We start from the raw sequence: 25,147 nt of genomic DNA, 5'->3' as shown, positions 1-25,147 counted from the left end.
TTTTATATAAAGTAGTATAATATCATTGCAATTGAAACCAAAATATACAGTAGGCAGTGAAACAGATGACATGCATCAATCTTACTAAGAACTGTAATTAAGAGGTGATTTTTTCTCTTGCCGATCCTCTTTGCCTTTAAATTACAATCTCAACCAAACATTAAAGTGGACTAAATTACTTTAATTTGTTTATTGTTCTTGCATTTAATTCTTGAATTCTAAAATTTTGCCAAATGGAAGACCAACACCCTTTTTCAATTCTAAATGGAAATATAGGGATATATGTTATATCAACACATTATGTTAAACTCAAATTCCCATATTTAATTTATAACATACTAAAACGTATATCCAAATTACAAAACGTCTAAAATAAACAATTACTAATGCATGGACTCGATAATATATATCAGCATTTCGTGTGCATGTTATTCAAGACGCCATATAATTAACAATCGAGATGACCTCCGAAGACTGCCGACGGTCATATAACCAAATATAAAAATAAATATAAATATGAGTAGATAGCGAGCACGTGCCATTGGATATTTTTAAGTCTGTTTGATTTCATATTATAGGTTAAGATATGTTAATCATCGTTTTCATCTGTATAAGAATGATTTTTGTGGATCGAATCAGTCAACCAAATTGGTCACTCTTGTTTCAATTGCAATGTTGACATTCTTTTCCTTTTAATATTTGAACACGCCTAGTACGTGCGTAACTCATCTCTAATGAAGGGATTGAATTAAAGATCACATGAATACAGTTCAATGAGGTTTAATTGTTGACTTGCAAGTCAATCATACATCAGCGATTATTTTGCACATATTTTGACAAATTTGGACCAAACTGACTGCTCATAACGAAAAATTATTACAAAATTCCGCTTTTATTAATACTTGAAACAAAAATAATCGTATTTTAAATTTTTGTGTGGATCGTAGCTAATGTCCCTTTAAGATATATAATATCATCAACAATGTGTTATAACAGGCGTATTATTGCTTTTAATGTCTTGTGCAGTTCCTTCATGGTATGAGTTGGTACTTAACTATTCATTTTCTTAAAAGTAATTCAATTTTAAATGATTTTAGGGTAAACTCACGGATAAACTGCGATGCGTTGTTGGTGAGGAAGAGTACGCAGTTGTGGTAGACGACTCCTATACATTTGTCGTATGTCAGGATGTTAAGGTATTTATGCATGCAATACATTGTTTAACGATATACAAATAAGAAGCATAAGAAGGTTACCGATCTTCACATCTCATTCCAGGCAGGAATTCCAAACGGATAGAGACCGGATGCGTCGACAAGATAAATGTCTCATTCTTTGCAAGCAGTATTGATCTACAGATCCTAAACTTCTCTTGTGAGCATAGACATAGACCTGTGGTATCGGTGAATCATTTTTTTTTTGTTACCGTTAAACTTATGTAGCGTCAATTTCCATAATTTCTTCCAAATAATCTTGTCAGATCAGTTTTGAAAGAGGCACACATAATAATGAAGGCGGTATAATGCGAACATGTTAGGAAGTTACGTAACGTATCAATATTATTACGATTAGACAATATTAAACTTAACAGCGGTGGATATGTTACAGCTTAGAAGCTGACAATTTGGAAGCTGAAATCATAACTTGTGTCATGAATTCTAGTTTGAATAACCATATGTGTCAATATAAAAAACGATCAAAAGCAATCCTTGTAATTTCAGTAGTATCCATCTAGGATATCACAAATAAAACACTCACTTAAATATCAGTGATTGTGTGGCTGGATATCAACATAAAAATTACCTAAATGTAGCAAGAACTTGACAAGATATTTTTCTCTTGTCTTTGGGAATGTTTTGCATGCATTTTCTTTCGTATGAGTCGGTCCGAAACGTCGGCCAGTAAGGCTTCTCAATTAGTATTCGAATAACGACTATTTGTTGAAATATCAATCCATAAAACTCAACAAAAATATTATCGATAAAAAATCCAGCATTTTCAGTTTATTTGATGTTATACTCAGTTTAGTTCGTCGCAAAGTAAGATTTACATGATCTAAACCAAAACAACTGGTATCTACGATTCACATGTTTGTAGAAAAAGCACTGTTTAATGTAAAGATGCAGTCGGTTTTCAATTGCGCATATGTAATATTATTGTAAAGTGAAAACAATTCAAAATTTTTTACAATATTGCAATGATTGTGATTAAAGATTTTAATGTAGATCTTTTTATTTTATTATAATCCATATATAAGATATATACCAGGTTTTTATTGGCGTTGATAAATTAATATTAATATAATTGCGTACATATTACTCCCTGGTTACCAGTTTTGTAATTGAAAGACTCTTATGCTGAAGTATTATAGCCACCCGAGAGTACATAAAGAGCAGTTTGTTAAGACTTAAAAGTTTGGTAATGCCAAAAATGTATACAGTTTTATCAGGTTTTACACAAACTCATACAATTCCCACGAACAGGACTTGTGTTTGTTGCTTTAGAAAAACACTCGCTGGATTTTCGAGTAGAAGTTGTGAAAGCTTCATAGTCTTTAAATATTGAGTTTGGGAGAAGATACATATTTCTTATAATCAATTGTCAAATTTGAAAACATCTTCGCTTAGTTTATAACAAAAGTAGACTGCATAATCCAGGGAATACAGATTGGTAATCTTTCTATTGAATACATTAATGATACATTAATTTTATTATTTATTTGATGCTTCTGAAAGCTTTTTAGTTACCTCAATTAGAAACGCTCAAAGTCATAACTATGAAAGCCGGAAAAGTATAAATACTTGAGACATAAATGACACAAAGGAATAAAAAAGAAAGCCCATAGCTATCTTAGGTCAACGTTGCCTGCGTAAATTGGATCCTTCTTTTCTTTATAATTTTTAATTTTATAAACGATAAATAAAAAAAAAGGTCATAATAGTTATCAAAGGTACCAGGCTTATAATTTGATACGCCAGACGCGCGTTTCGTCTACATAAGACTCATCAGTGACGCTCAGATCAAAATAGTTAGAAAGCCAAACAAGTATAAAGTTGGAAGAGCATTGAGGATCCAAAATTCCAAAAAGTTGTGCCAAATACGGCTAAGGTAATCTATGCCTGTGATAAGAAAATTCCTAGTTTTTCGAATAATTTATACTTTTGCAAACAGTTAATTTATAAAAATGACCATATTATTGTTATTCATGTCAACACCGAAGTGCTGACTACTGGGCTGGTGATACCCTCGGGGACGAAACGTCCACCAGCAGTGGCATCGACCCAGCGGTTTAAATAGTTATCAAAGGTACCAGGCTTATAATTTGATACGCCAGACGCGCGTTTCGTCTACATAAGACTCATCAGTGACGCTCAGATCAAGATAGTAAGAAAGCCAAACAAGTATGAAGTTGGAAGAACATTGAGAACCCAAAATTCCAAAAAGTTGTGTCATAAATCTGACCATAAGCGAAGCACAATCTTCTAGGCAAGATAACCCGAGAATTAACAGTTCACTAGCAAAGGTAAGGACCAAGTGCTCGAAAATAAGTTAGAATAAAATTGAGAATGGAAATGGGGAATGTGTCAAAGAGACAACAACCCGACCATAGAACAGACAACAGCAGAAGGTCACCAACAGGTCTTCAATGCAGCGAGAAATTCCCGCACCCGGAGTCGTCCTTCAGCTGGCCCCTAAACAAATATATATACTAGTTCAGTGATAATGAACGCCATACTAAACTCCAAATTGTACACAAGAAACTAAAATTAAAAATAATACAAGACTAACAAAGGCTAGAGGCTCCTGACTTGGGACAGGCGCAAAAATGCGGCGGGGTTAAACATGTTATAGAATAGAATACAATGTATAACTGTATAACTTTAAAAGATCATAGTTGTAGATCATGTAGACCTTTCACCAACTTTAAACTAAACTCAAGAGTCAATTTTGCCTGTTCAAACCAAATTACGGTTAACTTTTTAACTGTGTCATTACGAAATATCTCTTTTGCAGAATTTTTATCATCCATTTCCTACCAGCCTTAAACATAAACTTAAAATATTGCAATTCAACAATGATTTAATGCATAAGTAGGAGATCTTTGACAATCTATGAAAAATATTGTATGGTTATTTAGCTGGATATTCGTCGAAAGGTGGATATCAACAGCAAAAATATTTACCATGATCCTAAATTTGCTTTTTTTTATTGTCAACCTATCGGAAGACATTCTACCTTGATATATAATGAATCATCGCAATTGTAAAATCATCAAACACGGAATATGAATTGTTATATCATAGAAAATGCAATGTATACTCGTACATGTAACACACATACTTTAGGTGATCTTGATATCAAATATGATATGCAATAAGATATTCAACTACGTGTTTTGTAGGCTCCTAGAAGAGACATAACAAAATTGTATCTTAAGTATGATGGTTCAAGATTAGATAATACTGTCGATATAGAAGGTAATGCTTTTAAAACGGCACACAAAATTCTATGTTACACTGTAATGATATTTTATAATATTGAAAAGATCAAAGGATAAAATATATAGTTGTTGTCTGCGTTATATTAACGTCAAAAATAGTGTTTAAGGCAACAGTATATAATCATTTATATATTAAATTTTAATGTCAGTTGTACATTACAAAATTGAATCAAAGAAATATGTCCATTATTTACTGCTGGCAAGGTGGTGTTCTTAAATGTCCTCAGTGAGAAACCATTCATGACTTTAATTTTTATCTGCTGTAAACGATGTGTTTCTTCTTTAAAATGCAGTAGATTTTGCTGGATCGGAAGATTTCCCAACTGTAATTCATTATGACTGCTCGCTATATGTTTTGATGTATCAATATTCTGCACTCAGTTCTTTCCTGACAAAAGATTACATGCAAATGTATATTTATGCACATTGTTATTTTAGTATATAGATATATGCATAGTGTTATTTTAATATATAGATGTATGCATTTTGTTATTTTAGTATATAGCTGTATTGACTTTAGTAGCAATTGTGGAGTTTGCAAATATCATAAGACTCAGGGATACAAATGTGATTGGTGTGGCTCATGCAAAACGTTAATTGATAGTGTACCAGAGAGATGTCACCATAGCGATATTGTTCATTGTCAGTTATCAGTATCAGAGGTATAGTTTTAAGAAATCTTGATAATTAACCATTCACGTGCCTGTTTTGTTGACAAAGTCATTGAAACCTTTGTGCGAATGTTTTCATAGAAGTAACTTTGTACGCAACATATTTCATAAATTCCTTTAGAATGTTACTTTTTACCATACCGTTAGCTGTCAAAAGAATTCAAGACCCCCTTCATATAAAATTTTCCATATTTTGAGTTAGAGCTGATGAAGTTTTCTATAATACCGATTCCATATATTCAAAGTTTGAATGATTAATTGACATTTACTTGAAAATCAAATTCTTGATTCTGTATACTAGTAGGTGGCCTGAGAACACAGTTATTTCGTAGTGCATTTCTTTTAGACCATAAATAAAAATTAGAAAAATCCCACCAGCGCTTTCTCAATAATATTTTACAGTGTTGTGTACTACTTTTGGGACAAATCATATAAAAATTATAGAAAACTTCATCAGCTCTAACTCAAAGTATGGACAATTTTATGTTAGTGGGGTCTTGAATTCTTTTGACAGCTTCCGAAATACTAATTTTAAACCTTTTTTAGCTGGACCAAATCACAACTTTACTTTAAATTTCATGACCCAAATTTTTTATACAGTGTAATTTCATCCCCTCACTTGCTTTTTGAGGCATAAAACATGAAGAAATAAATTTGGAAAGGGTATAAAAAAAAATTGCAAGTAACACACTGTCCACACTAAGGACTATATTCGTGGACAACATAAATCAAAGGACGATAACTGTGTTCCCGGATTAGATAGCTGTTTATCCTTTTTTACTTGCAGACCCGGTGTTTGGATTTTTTAACATAAATCCTGAAAGTTGTCATTTCCCACTTTTTGCAATTGACAGGTTTATCCATCCGCAGGGCCTGAATTCGGTGGAACACTGATTAACATTTCTGGAGGTAATATTGGTAACCGAGGAGATAATATTTCAGTTACCATAAATGATATCAACTGCAAAAATGTGACAGTTATAGAACCATCTACTGTGTAAGTATTAAGAACCTAGGCATCAAACAATAGTTGTAACAGTAACAATAAACAAAATAATATTATTCAAATAATATCATCATGATTTCATTACTCAGACATCTGGTATTATTTACATGTATCAGATTTTAGGCAACATAATCATTTAATTCTTCCTGCCTCTGTTTGAATTACTGGAAGATAAAGTTAACAATCATCAACTTTTGATACGTAGAGAAAACAAAACTATACTACATGAACAACATAGAACGCGCTACGCCAAATGGCTGTTATTGAAATAATGACTGTATAGGTATCTTATCCAGTCTTCACTACACAAAGTTAATGGTAATTTGTATAACGGTTATAATTAGGTGATTTTCATTTCTTGACGTTTATCAAGAATCGACGGTTAATTTGCAATTTTGTTAAGATAGAAAAAAAATACGAAAGATACCGACGTAATATTTAAACTCATAATTCGAAAACGAACTAACAATGCCTTGGCAAAAACAAAAACCGACTAAAACACAAACAAAAGTACACAAAACAAAACATAGAAAACTATATTTTTTTCATTTATTGAAATTATGGGAAATTGACTTATATCTAACTCTAAGACATCACTCAACAGAAAATTAACAATTTTATAAAGTTACTATTTGCAGTTGATATTACGATTTCGAACCTTTAATTTATTATTATATACCAACATTAAAGCAGCATCGTCATATGGAGAGTTTATCTACTCATACGATTTTCCAGGACCTACGTACCTTATATTGAAATATTTTGTGGAGCGTAGTGGCTTTTTATGAAGCTCCTCATTAAATTCTTTTTATTGTAATTTTGAAGAAAATTTTATACATGTAAAATGAAAAATCAATATCTAAGTTCGTGCCATTTTGTTTTATAACACTAATGGATACAAGTCACATGAATTGAAACCGTTATTATCTTTTAATAATTTTCTTATATATATATATATATTTATCGTTGTCTTTTTAGGGAAACTTTTTATGTTATGTCTTTTCCTTTAACTATGGTGTCTTTACCCTCCGTCGAATAGTGGTTTCTTTTATTGTCCACTTAGTAGCTTGTAATTTTCATGCTTTTTTCAGATCTCTTATTTTCAGCTCAATTCCATTTTATGTACATAACATTCCTGTATCTTTTCTATTTATATGATAAAGCACATTATCGAAGAACATTTTATTCTCTTCTGCTTGTCAAAAATTATAAATATCTGCCTAATGATTAAGATATGTTTTATACGACTCTAAAACATAATTTTAATATGTCATAAAAAATAATTTTCATATTTCAAGAGATGATCTGTTGATAAACAAGACCCTGTCTGTTGTAGACCTTACAATTTCAATTTAATAATCAAATTTACAAAAATAAATCGACTGAGAAAGTGTCATTTAAATCCGGCAATCAATCAATCAATAAATTGACTGACATACAAGGATTCAATTGTATACACCATTAATATTGTTGCTGTTGATATTTATATTCTTGTAGGAGATATGTAAGCCGTCATTTTCGGATAGAGTTATTAATCTAAGGTGTCAATGTTGACGTATTTTGGACTGTCATTGATTATCTTTCGTTTGATATAACATATTTTTCAGTATCAGCTGTATCACTTGTAATGCATCTGGAAGCACACATGATGGAGTAAGAGTCACTGTAAATGGAGTCATTAGCCCATTAGCAAAACACAAATATACTTTTCAGGTAAAGAAATTAAATTGTGGCTAAAAGGAAAAGTGTAAGGGTAGTACCATAACCATACAACACCAATTATTTTGTTTCAAAACGAGCGTAAAATGTATTTTTACTCGTTATTCTACCTGTACTAGATTATCCCGTCCACAAAATTTTGAAATAACCATGTTAACACCTTTCATTTATCTTTAAGAAAAACTGTTATTGTACTTCAATTCGTTTGCCTGGTATATCTATTTTGTCAATCATGTGAAATTTCATTTTTAAAAAAATTAAAGTCTCTTTCAGTTTGTATGTAGAATGGGAAGATTAAAATTATACCTTGTAATAATTATACAGACTTTAAACACATCTGATTGACTCGTGCAAAGTATGCACCTCATTTCTAATTGAAAAAAAAAATTCATGATTTGTAAGATTTTCTTTCTGTTTGCGACTTTTAAACATATATTTTTTTATTGTTCATTAGCAATTCTAATACTTTTGAAAAGGTTATGACGTCATCGATTTCTCACTCCGTGTTCAAATTGAGCTAAACTAAGTGTGCTATTAGTGTCATCGATTCTCAAGCTAAACTTTATTACATTCCCGTTGATAAAAATCAGTGTACATGTAGTTTTAATCAGGTGTTGAATAACTGAAGTCGGTAGTCAATGTAGACCTTGTGCGGGTTAAGTGTATGCAACACTAGATATTTAAAATGTGAATTTTAGTACGAATACTTAAGAATATTTATTGAATAAACATAATCATAATAAAATTAGGAATAAAAAGAGAGGAGAAAGATACCAAAGTGACATTCAAAGTCAACATAGAAAACAAAAGACTGAGCAACTCGAACCCCACCAAAAACCGAGGTGATCTCAGGTTCTTTGGAAGGGTTAGCAGATCCTATTTCACATGTGACACTCGTCGTGTTACTCGTATTAAATATGTCGATACGTTATATCAAGTGATTTTGCATCACGCAATAGCGTAAAGGTAATTGACTCAAGGTTACTTTATTCAGTAATTTCAATTCCAAGCCAGAATATTAATTTGGATTCAAACGGAAACTAAGGAATTAATAAATCTAAGGCAGCGGAACTATATGCAGAAAGAATTGAATAGTATTCACAGGAGAACGCTGATAAATTAAAAGTAAAAACAATTTGTAATTTTGCATTACTTAAATAACCTTTTTTACCTATTCCTACGATGCTGTAGTCTGCGTAATCGTGAAATCGTTTGAACCATCAAAGTACTCCAAATCATTGAAACGGCTTTCTTAAGCATCGACCAATAATCTTTTGCCGGGTGGAGTTCGTGACTGTGTAAAACTGTTTTTTTTTCTATTACTCTGATAAATAGAAATTTAAAGAACATCAAGAACACTTTTTATAAAACTCAACCCCAATTTCCCCTATTTTCCACTGAAATCTAAAAATTTTGTTTATTTTCCACATAAAAACATATTTATTTTCAAGACATTCTGAGTTTAACTAATTTATTCAATTCCTCCTCCCCCAAACAACTACAACATCAAGAAAAGATGAATTGGTTTGTGCCTTACTCTTTGTTTTGATAAAGAAGTGTACCGAGAAGATTTCAGTTCAGTTCTGTAAAATGTTTATTTATATTATGTGTACTTCTGGTTTACTCGTGTGAATTTTTTTTATGTTCAGGTTATTTAAACCTGTGTACAGTTAAGATCAAATGTTTTGCGTAAACAGTGTTTATTTCATAAAACTAATTGTAAACAGTACGCGACGTTTGGTGTGAACACGGCCTACGTATACATATATCATATCGTAATTTAAAAATCGATGAACAAAGTTTTCAATACATTTCAATTGATGTGTTACTATAACTACGGAAGATTCTACAATTAATATCTTTTCTAAATTTTTAAAGAGTCATCTTGATTTATTAACCTTCTCGCCGAACAGCAGCATTTTGTCTGGAGGAAGAAATATATCAATACAAGGAACAAATATTGGTTTTATGGGAAGTCGCTACAACATTTCATTTTGTAATGACATTAAGTGTATACAGTGCAGGTGATATATTGTATTTGTATTTATTGATATAAGCACTTTTATTTAAATTTAAATCAAGTTTTCAATAATTTCAATGTTCATCTAGTTTAAACAAATGAAAACAACACTTAATAAATTGCATGTATCTGAAGTGCTTTTCTGGATTTACCTTCACCAGGAACGATCAAAGACAAATATTTGAAAGCCACGAATGTGTTATAAATCATTTCAGAACCGAAAAACTGCCTACTGAGCTGATGATACCCTCGGGAATTGAAAGTCTACCAGCAGCGGTATCGACCCAGTGCTGTACAAAATTAAAACAACACCATAAATTTCATGCGTCCGATGCGATTTTCTGGATTGACCTTCATCAATGCCGAATATTTGAGAGCCAATCATGTATGATAACATTAACGGTACCATTTATTCAGCATCAGATGCGCATTTCAACAATAACTGTCTCTTCAGTGATGCTCGAGGCCAAAAAATCTAACGCTTATTAAAAAGAACCGAAAAAGATGCAGTGTTATATAACCAAAATAAAAAAGACCTTAAATAACAGTCAAATCCATTGAAGGTGAACTTTGCCTAAGTTAATTGTAGATTAATACATTATCGTACATGTACATTGTAAGTGAAGGATAATAGTATATTTTCTTATCGCCATGTTACTTGAATCATGACGCACGATTCTGCAGTGCAATTGTTCAATCCATGACGACAAGATAAAACACACCGATGAATAAGAAAAACTCTTGAAATTACCATCTCCTTTACAACTAGTAAACATTTTTTTGTTTAGGGGCCAGATAAAGCCCGCCTCCGGGTGCGGGATTTTCTCGCTGTGTTGAAGACCCATTGGTCTTATTTTGAGCTGTTTTCTACTCTTTGGTCGAGTTGTTGTCTTAAACACATTCCCCGTTTCCATTCTCAATTTTACTCGCTAGATCAGATAAAAAGACAACGTATACTCTCTAAATATAAATGGTTTGTTTTTATAAAAGAACAAGTGCAAATTAATCACTATAATTCACTTTTACTTAACATACCGTTTTCTTTTTTTATACCTCAGTATTATATGGACATTTATTAAAAAAGGAATGACGTTCATAGTTAAATTGATTATCCTTCACTCCTAAAACATGTTAAAGTCATATGATACTTCAAATTCAACAACAAATATGAATATGTTTTACATACTTGAATGCTGTATTTTGCTTTAAAACATGTGTATACAGACATTCTTATAAAAAAAATCCTGTCTTTTATCAAAATCTTCAGAAATATACTGCAATTGAATTGTGGCTTTCCGTACTATTATTCGCCTATAGCTTTTCCGTATGCTGCAACCTTAACCATGACACATTCTGTTAGAAATACGCAAATCGCACAGCACAAGTGCGAAGGAAAAAACTGATGAAAAAAGTAAACAAAAGTGAAAGGAATATAGTACTAACTTATACGCTTATGGGCGCACCATATCAGTGTATGCAAGTAGTCATGACCATACGCGTAAGGTCCAAATACTTATAAAGTCCGGAACATAAACTATTATACATTTGAGTAACATTTGCCAATAACCTATGCTTTCAAATTTTTCTGGTTTCAATAAGCAAGATATAACCCATTTTCAAAGCGGAAACGTGCATATATTGTGTTTTTTCTAAAGGGGATATGTACATGTGTACAGGAGTTTTGCAACCGTAAATTCGCTGACCGTAAGACTTCTATGATCTTTTATTATGTTTGCACACGTAATATCTCGTTTGTTCCGTTATGATTAACTCTATTATCAGTATAAATAATCAAATGATAGAAAATGGGAAATATATATTCAGATCATATGTTCTTAATATTTTTGTCGTCGGGTATCGTCTTGTTCCTCCTTTAGTTTTTTATGTATTGTTTTTGTATACTTTTTTCGTCGTTTTTTATGGGGGCCTCAAATCAGTTTTGTCTTTCTGATTTCTGAGTTTTATTCTTTAAATCTTGTTTTCATCTCTTTTGTCTTATACAATTAGAAGATTGGTTGCTTATATCGTCTTATGCCAGCTGTAAGTTCTTAGTTTCACATGCCCTCAATCATTAAGAAAATTAATTTAGATTTGCGAAAAAAAAGAATGATGTATTTCGACTTTTGCTAATTTTCACTCATGCGTGATTTTCGTTACAAATTTATCGTCAGAAAAAAACAATTATACATATTTTTTATTTCATATCTAGATTTCTACAAATTGAGGGTGACCATACTGTTTTATGCAGTATAGATAGATCTGACAGTGTCATTACATTAACATATCTTAGTGTTACTATTGATGGAAATACTCATCTTAACATTAAAAGGGAATTCAAGATTGTTGTCGATCCATTAGTCGTAACCCTGTCTGTAGAGAGCACAAGTGTATTTCGAAGGTAATTCAAAACAACAATGTTCGAGTAAAAAATACTAAGAAGTAAAATTTTTCCTGTGAAAAAAAAAAATGCATTACATTTTTAATTCGACCAAATTTTTTGTATAAGTATGACTGCTGCCAGCCTCTAGATTCTTGTTACAAATCGAATGTCGTATCATTTTTTTACAGTGTTATAATTATTTGTGGGGCTCGTTGATTGAGATACAATGTAAAGCGATCGGTCTTTTGCCCCCAAAAAATGATTCCAGCGGGTTCTCAGTATTAATGAGATTTGAGCATCGGCTAACTATTGTTGTTTCGAATTCAGTACAATTTGTAATGGGATAAAAAAAAAACAAACGTTTCTCTTAGTTACATTAAGCGTCAAATTTATATTAACGTATTCAACAGTATGATTACTAAATCTCCGTAGTTAAAAAAATACTTAGAATAATAAATGTACAGGAACATTGAAATTTCATATAAGATGAAAGTGTAAATCAAATGGTTACTTTATAATATTATAGGTAGCTAAAAGACACAAAGTGTCCTAATATTTTTGAAACATATATTTCAGTGGAGGAACAAAACTCATAATAACAGGAACTGGCTTTTTGGACGTAGGAATAGTAAAAGTAGACACTCCAGTAAGTATTCTCACAATGATACCTGTTTATTTATGTGCATAACTAGAAAAAAGTGCCTACACATATTTTAACTTAAAAATATGGAGTACTGTGCTATCGAAATATCGTTACATAAATTATGTAAAATCTACAACTGAGCAACTGAGATGTCACCGAGTTTGGTTGGGTTCCAGTTGCTCAGTCTATATTTTTCTATGTAGTAATTTGTGAACTTGTTTGTCTTTTCGTCGTCTTTCGTTTTTTTTGCCATGTCGTTGTCAGTTTATCTCGACTTCTGAGTTTTGAATGTGACCTGTGCATTTTCTGCCTTTTTTTTAATAAAAAAGTAAAGAGGTACATTTATATGCTGTGAGCAAAAATACCATGATAAGGTAGTGGATTAAACTCAAATGTCTCGTCCTAAACTCTACTACTCTCGGTCAAATTTTCAAAAAAATGTTTTCAATCGTTAAAGAAAATGTCTCCTTAGAAATAGTAAAAGTTAAAAAGTCCTATTCAAAAAGCTGTTATTTGATATTTCGATGTTCAGATTTCCTAAATTGATTATGAAGACAAATCAGGATAACACACAAAATCTGAGGAAATCACATGAACTCCAAAAGGAGCAGTCAATATGAAAGGTACACACCCCTACTAATGAATATAAAAATATGAAGATGTGGTATGATTGCCAATAAGACAACTCTCCTCAAAAGACCAAATGACACAAAAAATAACAACTATAGGTCACCGTACAGCCTTCAACAATGAGCAATACCGCATAGTCAGCTATAAAAGACCCCGAAATGACAAATGTAAAACAATTCAAACGAGAAAACTAACAGCCTAATTTATGTATAAAATAATAAACGAAAAACTAATATGATACACAGAAACAAACGACAACCACTGAATTACATGCTCCTGACTTGGGACAGGCACATACAGAATTTGGCGGGGTTAAACATGTTATCAAGCGCCCATCCCTCCCCTTACCTGGGACAGTGGTGAAACAGTAAACGATAAGAACAAATTGTAAAAATCAGTTGAAAAAGGCTTAACACATCAGATGGATACAAATAGAAATACATCTAACAAAAACACAGAGTGGACGTGGCAGGATACTTATACATCCCCACAATGAAGTCTGTATAGTATGAACATGCATGAGCGTAAAGTATCAATTTATATATGTAAATGCCATACGACGGGGCAGAAGGCATGTTACTGCTGCAAAATGGGAAGTTGACAATTAAAACATTGAAATCCTCACTTTTGTCATTGATTATAATTTGAAGTCGTCTATCTGTGTCATTATCGAGAAAGAAGATCAAGATATCAAGCAGACATTCTAGTTTCGGTAGTATCAACAGTTTACATATCCTAGACTTTCTATTTTTCGTTATTCAATATTCCTGGTGAAGGTACATCCAAAAAAGAGCTTTGGAAGAAAAAAAATTACAAAGTGTTATTTTTGTTTACTCCAACCAGCTTGCACAATCAACATAAAAATGTTCATTCAAACGGTCTTTCATTTCACAGCATCTTGTAAACTTCCAATGACTTCGTGATGACATCATTCTGATGTCAGTTTCACTAAACAAAATTTCAGCATGGACATATAAAATATAAATACTAAATGATTTGACTGCTTCCAAAATACATCTCGTACGAACTGAAGTAGTATCATACGTGTATCAATTCCACTCGTTATGTCTTGCTTCAAGTGGTCACTCAGTCCCCATCAATGCCTTTCGACATCAAGTTATAGCGCATGTCCTGGCATGATTTGAATGATATTTAACAACTACTAAATAAGTTGTAATAATACTGAAACTAACGTTCCAACTGTTTAAGGCAAAATTAGCTTTGTTTTCAAATGTTGCATTTCTGATACGTTTTATTCTATATATTTTGTGTTCGCAAAATTATAAATACCCGAAAAGGAGAATATTGGTTCGAAAGTGTTATGTGTTTGACGAATTTTTGTGATCAAACCAACATATAGAGCAAATCACAACCAGAAAATGTGCAAAATTGTAAGGTATAGAACCACTAATTCAGGCCAGAAAGAACAAACAAGGAAGTAGTACACATTTTAAACAAGATGGTTCATACGCATAGCTGTATTTTGTCAATTAGTGAAATATTTTGGTAATTTTGGTCACAAATTAAAGCTTAAGGACTTTGGATCACTGTAGAACTCATGCTGAAATTTTCTCTTGAATAACAAAACAAAGATATGAAGTAGACAAAGAGGTCAAACAGCACACATGCATGCTATCGTAAACCTATTGTATCAAAGCAACTGGAAATAATAAAACAATAACATTTAACGATTTAAGATGTTAAGGAATAGTATGTGACATATTTGAAAGTTAGGGATGTATAAATATGCAGACACATTAGAAGTTCTATAACCAAAAAGGAAAAACAAATATTTGCTAAAGTCATCTATGGTCAACTTTGCCTGAGGAACTTAGAACCTTAGTTTGCAAACAAAATTTTAACTCAACAATGGGAAATTTGTTGAAAAGTGTGATATAATTCTTATCAGTTCCAAGCACTGACTACTTAGCTGATAAAACCGAAGATTGATTGATGATTGCTAAATGTTTGTAAAAGAGCTCAAATGTCAAATGGCGGTAACTTATGGTCATGTTCGTTTCTGGTTATCTTAAAAAAAATGCCTCCTTCGAATTCATTATCATGTGTCCACACACTTAAGATCATGTCTGCTTTAATCGGATTTTTTTAAGCATAGTCCATACAGTCCCGTCAAACGCACGTTGTTACATAATAGTTTCAATGTCACCTATAGCATCACTCGCATAAAACAAAGCAAATACCGATCAATGTATATAATAATATCGATACTTGTGCAAATATTCAAACATTATGGTTAAAAACGGATATCATCACTCAGCTTATATGTCACATGCGTGTTTTAAAGTACAATGGAGGAAAATCGGTTTTATCGTGCAACAACTTACATTGTAGTTTTGTTAGTTAAAAACTTTTATTTTCAAAAGTGTTGTATAAATGCCTTAATGTGTTGAATGCTGTTAATTTATCTGACGCTTTCGCACATAGATACAGCCTTTTTCATATTAAGCTCAAATTCATTACTGTCTTAACATAATCATGATCAATTCCAACTTTTGATTATATTTTAGGATGCTGATCCATGTACAATTATATCCAATACCAATGTAGTATGTAAAACTCCACCGTATGTGAAATCAGATTTCGGAAGATGGAAAAGGGCAGCTGTACAAAATATTTATGTTCATTTTGATAATTATAGATTGTCTATTGGAGTATTTTATGTGGATGATCCACTGTTTGAGAAACTATCAAAAGTTTATGTATATGTTAATAATGCAGTCTTGGTAATCAAGGTATCATTATTTATGTCATTATCCGATTTTATCTTCGAACAAAAACGTGTTCATAAAAAATGAAAACAACACTTTATAAATTACAGGCGTCTGAAGCGCTTTTCTGCATTGACCTTTATCAGGAACGCTCAAAGTCAAATATTTGAAAGTTAAGGATGTATAAGAACCGAAACAGTTGAAGAGCTATATGACCAAAAACATCATAACAAATAGCCATATCCAACTTATTTATCTATTCGATTGGATATGATTCTAAAAAGCTAAACAATACTTGTCAATCCTAATAAGTAAGACCCGTTTTAAACATGTCTAAATACTATTACAAACGTTATTGATGATTTGGTATAATGCCAAAGCTCACGCCAACTCTTGGTTCTAAAAGAGATAGCTTTACGTTCGTTCATTATCACGTTTGTAACTTAATCATGACAAATTATTATTTCGACCTTTTTGACATGGAAAAACAAATATCTTATTTTACAACTAAGTTTTGCACATCAAAGAAGGTAGATTTTTAAATTCAAGTATAATAATATGTATTTAATTCATATCAATGAGCATACAGATTTATCAAATTAATTAATAGTTTTTGCCATTAAATTTTTGATAGATTCTTCGTACACAGTCATGTACTTGTGATGCAGTTTCGAACTTTCACAAATATGCTAAAAATATGCAAGCCTAGCCTAATCTGAAAACTTAAGTATATGTAGTATATATATATTGGAGTTGTAATGTATACATGGTATATGTGCAATAACAGACTTTTTTTTATATTTAGCCTATTTACCATTTACAAATATAGTTTATAATGAACTGTATGTAAAAATATAGATTATAGTTCACCATGCTTCTTTTAAACCAGTAGGCTATGCAAATATCTAATACAAGTATATTGTAAAGGTTTTGGTTTTTGAAGCAAAAAACGAAAAGGGAGGAACAGAACTCGTTTTTTTGTCACATAGGAAAATAAATCAAATTTGAGTACACTCTAGCCTTAAAAACAAATTTCTTCAAAAAAAAAAAGAAAAAAAAAAAGAATCAACGAATAATAAGTCTTGACTAGTGATCAAATATAAACATGTTACTCATATCATATCAATTTACCCACTTTTTTAACCGTCCTGCATTTGAATTGTACTTCGGCATTCACATTTTCTCTTTGCAGTGAGTGTCAGCACCGTTAATGGGCGTTCAAATATGTACATTTAGGCATTCCAACTAGACTTTCAAAAGTAACAAATAAAAAATTAATACAAGAGGCATACAAGAGGCATAGTAGTAAATAAACCCATTTAGGAGTTTTCCGTACGTTTCAAAAAGAAACATTCATCGGTATAAATGATTTCAACGAGGAACAATAACAATGAATACAAGGATATCGTACACTTTGAAACGCAAAGTAACAGTGCTAATACTTACTGTATTATATTTTTGTTATCCGACGAGAATAATTTTTTTACAAATATTTGATGCGAAATGGAAAATCATATATTTCTATATAATTATCTCCTAAACATATGTATACAAAGATTAACTCACTTGTACTTGAATCGATCCCGTCATTTATCCTGATATTTAAATTTTCTTTATTTGTTGCTCTCATTGTCGAATGATATACAATAAGTTGTGGAATTTAAGAAAAATATCACACAAAAGAGATGTAAGTATTTTCCAATGAGTCATTAGACTTTTGTATATTATTTATAGAAAAGATTTAGTTGATCAGACGTGAACAAATTTTGTGAAACTGAAGATTTCATTAATAAAATATGTGAGAATTTAAAATTATACACAGCTTGATGGGTGACAGAGCAGTCTGTTACCAAACTAAATACATGGTAAATCGATCCTTCTGGTCCAAGTGTTAAAGTAAAACGTTATCCCGTATTGACCACAAATTTAAACTACATATTTTTCTGTCGAATTTCCCATTCACATTAAATTTTACCCTAAATAAGTCATGTAAAATATGTTCATTTGTACACATGTACCTTTATGATTTATAAATACGTTACCATTTCAGGGTCGTCGATTATTACAAGGAGCTAGACCTGATGATTATTTCGTACGTGTAGGACTGGATGGCTTATGCCGCATTTTAGATATAAACAATAACAACATCACATGTCTACCGCCCAAAACCAAGCCTCGTACAAACACCGGCGATTTTGCGTTTATCATGGTAAGAATAATTTGCGCGAAAAAAATCCAACCTTTCTTGTAGTACAATAATTTTTCTAAATTAAAATTCTGAAAATTACCGTTCTATTTTTGATTTTCAGTGACAAAACTCGTCATTTATCAGTTACTATTAAGAACAGTAAGTAATTGATTTTGAAAAGAAAATACCATTAGTGTATGCCAGGATTTTCATTTTACTAAAAAATGATCACCACTAAAGACTCTGACTTAGAATACACATACATGTGTCTTTACCAAAAAAGGTTCCATTATATAAAATTACGTAATATAAAAATGTATAAAAGTCAGGACTACTATTAACGTTTTACACTAAATCCGATGATGGTTTGCTAATTTAAGTTTTAGTGTTGGAATACTTGGTTTTATTTTTTCTTTGAAATGATTAGACTTTTAACTAGCTACAGATAAGTGTGAGTACTCTTTCTTCGGTAATTTATGTATGTTTGGCTATAAGTTAATTGGTTCTTGTGCCTAGTTACACTTGCATGATTATAGCCATTGCAGATGCTCCCAACCAGTGTACACTGTAGTAGCTAACATAGAATGGCCTAAAAAAATGATGACCTCAACTGCCCACAATAGCACACTTTCTTATCTATTTTCGTTTTGCTTTGAGCGTTCCCGATGAAGGTAAATCTAGAAAAACACTTCGGAATGCTTGACAATAATAAAGTTTTTTTCTTGTACTCACTTAATTCTGTGTACATGTGATGTTCTACAATTATATGTTTATTTTTGTTTTATGTAAGAAGCTGAGCCATTCTAAAAGGGGGTAATTTTATACTATTATTTCTCAAAACATTTTTGATATTGTGATTGATTGATACATTGTTTGTGTTTTGACGCCACCTTTAGCGTACTTTGATATACATATCCTGACATCTTCTCTATTGTAATCTACTACTTATTGAGCAAACCATATACTAAACTGCATCTAACAAAATATATTATTCACACAGGTTGTCGTTGGGAACATTAATGAATATGTTGGAAATTTACGTTATGATTCCTCTACCAGTGAAAATAACAAAAAAGTTCCTTATGGAGTAGCAGGTGGTGTAATTGTGGTGGGAATTGTGGTCATCATATTGCTCGTCGTTATTATGTTTCGACGCAAAATAAAAAAGAAAATGGCCAATACCACCACTGAATTGAACGAAATCAAGAAAGAAATTAGCAAGACGGTCGCCAAACTGGATGGTATGTTTTTGTGTTCTTGTTTTAAATATAACCAGTTGAATTCGAAAAAGGTACTTATGACAACTACTCTATTGTGATGTATTTTAAACATAAAATGATAACAAAAGCTGCATACAGTAGGATATTAATGTGACTTAACAGAAATTGATTAATTTAGCCTTAGTTATACTACAAAAATTGTTAAGATGTAAGCATCTACTACTATGAAAGAATTGATTCGTTGTCTAAAGTTATAATGAAGGTCCATTCAAGAATAAGTCCTAACAATTGCTTGAGCTTTTTTTGCATTAAGTCATGAAGCACAAAAGGAAGCATAAGTCAGCAAGTAGAGGTATTACTTGTATCAGTAGAAAGTATGGAACGTTTGCATAAATATAAAGTCCATTGAACTACATTTTCATCACGAATGACCTTGATTAGTTTTACATTAAAATCTGTGTTAAATATCTGCATATAATGATAGCGAATTATAACAGTACGAAAAGACACATCGTGGAAAGTATGATGAAGATCAACATAACAACTAGACTATAATGGCCATGAACTGTATTACGATATTATGAATGGTTTAAAAGTTAATTTATAAACAAATGTATGTGTGTTTTCGCCATGACAGCAAGCAAGGGTAGTAAATCTATTATAAGTGAAATGATCAAGGAGGCTACCTTTTTAGATTATTCATTTCACAATGTTTCATTTTTCCTTGAAATTTCCCTTTCATACTTTTGATTCAAACCTTGGCAAAACAAAAACGCTTACTAGCATTTGTTTCCTCTTCATTATCGTTTAAGATATTTTGTCATCAGCACCAATATAACGTTAATCATTTTGTCAGCGTAAATTTTAATTGTTTTCGTGGTTTTTTTTTATATTTTGGTTTCAATTTTTTAATACGATATATTTCCTTGTGAATTTTTTTAACTTCGTACCCGCCACTGATATTTAATTTTCGAATGATTTATTTGACTGTTATCCTTTGTCACGGTACTGTTTATGTTGTTTGATGGCTATGTTTAGATTGACCATCTGAATAGACATTGCAAAAACTGCTTGTCTGCTCGTTAATTGATATAACAATAACTTTTCTCTCTATTCTCTCTGTTTTAGGATTGTCTGCCGGTTCAATGAACTTAAGGTATAATATGCTTGTTTTCATATGTATTCCTCACAGTTTCATAAGGTCCTTTGTTGGTAATTTAAATGTATCTAAATGGTTTTGTTTTCTATGGTCACATTACTTATGTGTCATTCAACAATATTGTAGACCTACGTACATATGAACAGCAACAGTTTAGCCAATGATAATCAACAAAAGTTTGATAAAAACAAAAAAACTTCCAAAATAGAACATGAACAACAATGAACGTAAAAATGAATAATAACTAAATCATCTTTATAATTACTTTCAACTGCTGGTTTCATTTTCAAAAAGGAATTCAGTCAATATATACAAAAGTTTAACTTATGAGATAGAAAAGCTTTTATAACATACATACTACTAATAATTGTTTTACATTATCTTTCAAATCTTTATATTTGTTTACATGGCAGGACAGAATTTGTTGAGCCTAATGAGTCAGATTATGCTGAAATAAATGGAGAGGATGAATTAAATAGACATACAAACAGACACACTGATTTAGATGTAGCTTCTGGATATGAAGATCTCGGACAAATGTCAGCAAACTATCCGTATAATCAGCTACAACAGGCTACTAATGAGTCAGATTATGATGACATAAATGCAGAGGATGTATCAAATAGACATGCACATAGACACACTCATTTAGATGTAATTTCTGGATATGAAGATCTCGGACAAATGTCAGCATACAATCCTTATAATCAGCTACAACAGGCTACTGAAGAAGACCTTAATCAAGAAGTGGCGAATACTGATTACCTAACAAGTAGACGACTATCTTCTAATGACTTTAGTGAATCCGAGGATTATATGGAACCGGTTGACACAACTGATGCCAACAACAAATTAAAAGTTCTGTCCGTAAACAACGAATAGTATCAACTCTAACGGATTTGAATAAACTTTCAAAAGATGACAAACCTCATCAAAAATAATTGAATATGTCCATATTAAATAAGAAATGTATTTTTATATTTTAAAGATTTGTTTAGCTTATCTACGGGCTATATCCTACATTAACCCAAAAACTAGATTTTAATTTCTAAAACACTACTGAACATTAAAACCTTCAAAATTTTCACTTTGCAATGTTTCGATACAGATGTGGATATGTTAAATTAACGCATGATCATGATTTTTTCTAACGTTCTTATCTCTTACTCTCTGAAGAAAGCACATTTTAAGATTTCATTAAAATGTTTGATGGCCAACGCGTATATACCTCAATGAAACAAATGCAATGATAGTCCGTACTAGAATAATAAATTACGTGGATCTTTTGCGTATACAAATGGAGTAATGAGGTAATCTTTAAGGAGACTGCAAAACCATTCAGCAGATAAAGTGTGAACCACATATGTCAACCTGCAGTTTTTTGTCAAATTGCCATGAATAAAGTGAGGATACAGTTTTCAGAAACTTACATTTATCTGTTTTAAGACAACTGACGTTATTTCTTATTTGAGGCATGCACTATAACATATGCCTGGACAGAATGCGTTCCTAAAATACTGATGCCCTCTCTTTTTAACGATGAAAATTATTTTAGAAAAATCTGCACGGTAATTAATGTCTCTTTGACCGACCATCGTCAATTTTTGATAGTATGCCCTATCTTCTATATTGTATTTGTTTTCATCGTTTTAGTGACCATAGCGACAGACTTTTTTCATTTACCGAAACACTATCAAATTCCAACTTCAGAATTTGTAAATTCAGCATTCATTCATAGAAAAAAAAACTTTACGTCTAATTTAATTTTTCTATTTTGTGAACTTTTTGTGAACTTTAACGTTTTTCGAATATGAAACAATATTGCTAAAGTGACATATAGGATTTATGGGCCAGGTGTAAATATCAAATTGCTATGTATATAAATGTATGTAGTGATACGCATATATACTATTATATACACTATAATTAATAATTACTAACTTACTTACTCGTTTTGAAAACACATGAAATTTCTTGTCGTCTTTAAAGCAGTCTCAATTTCACTTTCGGCATCTGAAAAATGTTGATTTTAGTTGTCTAGTACACAAATTTATAACATGAAAGCAGTAATAGAAAATTTATGATAAGTTTACTTTATGCCTATACATGACACTGACGCGCATAAATAGATAAAATGTGCATCTTGTGTTTGGTCTAAAAATTGTTAGTAAAACAGTTTCCACCACCGTATTCCGTGAAAAACGATATATCTCCATTATCGTCAGTAACATTTTAAATATTCAAATTGCTGGCGATTCTCACTAAAACTGTCCCGAGAGGAGAAATATCGTATCACACTTGATACAGTGAGTGTGTTTATATGTGTGCGTTGGATACATTGCTATTTTTTTCATGAGATATAATAGTTATCCTCAAAAAATATTTCATCCATGTATGTCTTTTTTCATATCCATTTGTATAATTTTGCTCCATATTCAAAAACAATAAAACGTGCATATAGAGATACACCAATACGTGTTCTTTAAATTATTTTATAAACTGACAAAATTGAAACACGCATTTTCTATTGATTTTTCAACGGCAATATGGTGCGCTGAATAACCTTTGGAGTTTATCTTTAAAGTATATGATACAGATTCCTTGCTCTTGCACCTGTGAGTGAATAAAAAGTATGCAAAGTGTACCCCGCCACTTTATATAATGTAAATTTATTGGCACAGTTCATCAAATTAACTTTGTTAACATGTAAATTCAATGATTAAATAGCGAAGAGGAGAAATATCGTATCACACTTGATACAGTGAATGTATGTTTATATGTGTACGTTTGATACATTGCTATTTTTTCATGAGATATAGTTATCCTTAAAAAATATTTCATCCATGTTTTAGTTTTTTTTGCTCCATATTCAAAAACAATAAAACTTGCATATAGAGATACATCAATACGTGTTCTTTAAATTATTTTATAAACTGACAAAATTGAAACACGCATTTTCTATTGATTCTTCAACAGCAATATGGTGCGCTGAATAACCGTTGGAGTTTATCTTTTAAGTATATGATACAGGTTCCTTGCTCTTGCTCCTGTGAGTGAATGAAAAGTATGCAAAGTTTGCCCCGCAACTTTATATAATGTAAATTTATTGGCACAGTGCATCAACTTAACTTTGTTAACATGTAAATTCAATGATTAAATAGCGAAGTGTATAAAAATATGGTCATCCCTGAAATTTTCTTACCCTACGCTGGATGTACAAATACTTATCTGTGGTCGGAATGAGGCATTAAATCCGATGCAAATGAAACATCCCCTCTTTAAAGTGTTCTGAGATGACCTGGTGCAAAATATTGCCCCTAGTCAACATAATATCCTGATTTCCTTAAAGTGACAGTCAAATTTACTGACCTTCCATCCAATCAACCCTTTATGCAAAACCTACCTAATGGATTTATTGTAAAATTGTAACTGTTCTAAATATACATGACATACTTTCACCTGTATATTAAAGTCATATGAAACTTCAAATTTAAAAAAAAAGTTGGATATGTTTTATTTACTTGAAAGGCTAAGATTTACAATAAAACAAGTGTACGTTTACAACGAAACCTCTCGTTACAACTTCAGCCACCGCACAGAGAAAGTGCGAGGGGAGAACTGATGAATGACTGTAAACAAACATGCAGTTATAATTCTTAAAGAACAAATTAAATACACCAAATCATTTAACAACTGTTTAGAAAAAGTTTAATTAACTAATAGGGACGCACGGGAAATATACAAAAAATATCACGACTCTATTAATGCATTTATTTTTTTACGATGATCTGTATTGATTGTTAATTAGCTTGAGATCAACAATCACTGAATGAAATATTATTTGTCGGTTATAGATTCGACATAAATGTAAAACAAACGCATCCAGGACTTATTTTAATATATATGATAGAAAAAAAAAAAAAGATTTTGGGTATCCGTCCATGACATAAAATCAGTATATTCAGAGCAAAAAACAAAAATAACAAAGAAAAAGCGCCTTTATTGCTGTTCTTCATCTCAAAGACACAGTGAGGCCTTCAACACGGAGCAACTCACTGCAAGTTAAAGACAGCCTCTTGCACAGGTTTGAGCGGAATTATTTGCAACTTGACGACCACAATCACGCCACAACTGTGAATTGAAGAACAAATCCCTGGCGTAATATCAATAAAATATATAAATTCAGCTCGACAATCACACTGAAGCGTGCAAAAATCATTACAAACATTTGGACAAGCACGGGGCACATCGAGATATATGCTAGATAACTTGGCAGGAAAT

At 31.5% G+C, this 25,147-nt stretch overlaps 1 protein-coding gene across 1 annotated transcript; it reads left to right on the top strand.

The window, feature by feature from the left end:
* The first annotated feature begins 1,106 nt into the window (after nt 1-1,106).
* Nucleotides 1,107-23,772, top strand: LOC127714275 (uncharacterized). Its single transcript, XM_052220369.1, has 13 exons — nt 1,107-1,196; nt 4,403-4,478; nt 5,000-5,163; nt 6,027-6,169; nt 7,786-7,891; nt 9,776-9,921; nt 12,127-12,315; nt 12,874-12,943; nt 16,099-16,323; nt 18,350-18,508; nt 19,488-19,728; nt 20,836-20,863; nt 21,280-23,772. Exons 6-13 carry the CDS (start codon nt 9,866-9,868, stop codon nt 21,746-21,748), a joined length of 1,437 nt encoding a protein of 478 aa, XP_052076329.1. The 5' UTR covers nt 1,107-1,196; nt 4,403-4,478; nt 5,000-5,163; nt 6,027-6,169; nt 7,786-7,891; nt 9,776-9,865; the 3' UTR covers nt 21,749-23,772.
* Nucleotides 23,773-25,147: the final 1,375 nt, after the last annotated feature.

Source organism: Mytilus californianus, unplaced genomic scaffold (genome assembly GCF_021869535.1).
Source record: "Mytilus californianus isolate M0D057914Y unplaced genomic scaffold, xbMytCali1.0.p SCAF_1, whole genome shotgun sequence".
Lineage (NCBI taxonomy): Eukaryota > Metazoa > Mollusca > Bivalvia > Mytilida > Mytilidae > Mytilus > Mytilus californianus.
Note: the sequence above shows the minus strand (reverse complement) of the source record. Positions and strands in the feature narration are given on the sequence as shown.

Excerpts from the sequence above, each read along its gene's own strand:
- LOC127714275 (XM_052220369.1), top strand. The coding sequence starts at position 9,866 with ATGGGAAGTCGCTACAACATTTCATTTTGTAATGACATTAAGTGTATA. Across the intron at positions 16,324-18,349 it reads ATGCAGTCTTGGTAATCAAG|GGTCGTCGATTATTACAAGG; the intron begins GTATCATTATTT and ends TTACCATTTCAG. Across the intron at positions 20,864-21,279 it reads GCCGGTTCAATGAACTTAAG|GACAGAATTTGTTGAGCCTA; the intron begins GTATAATATGCT and ends TTTACATGGCAG.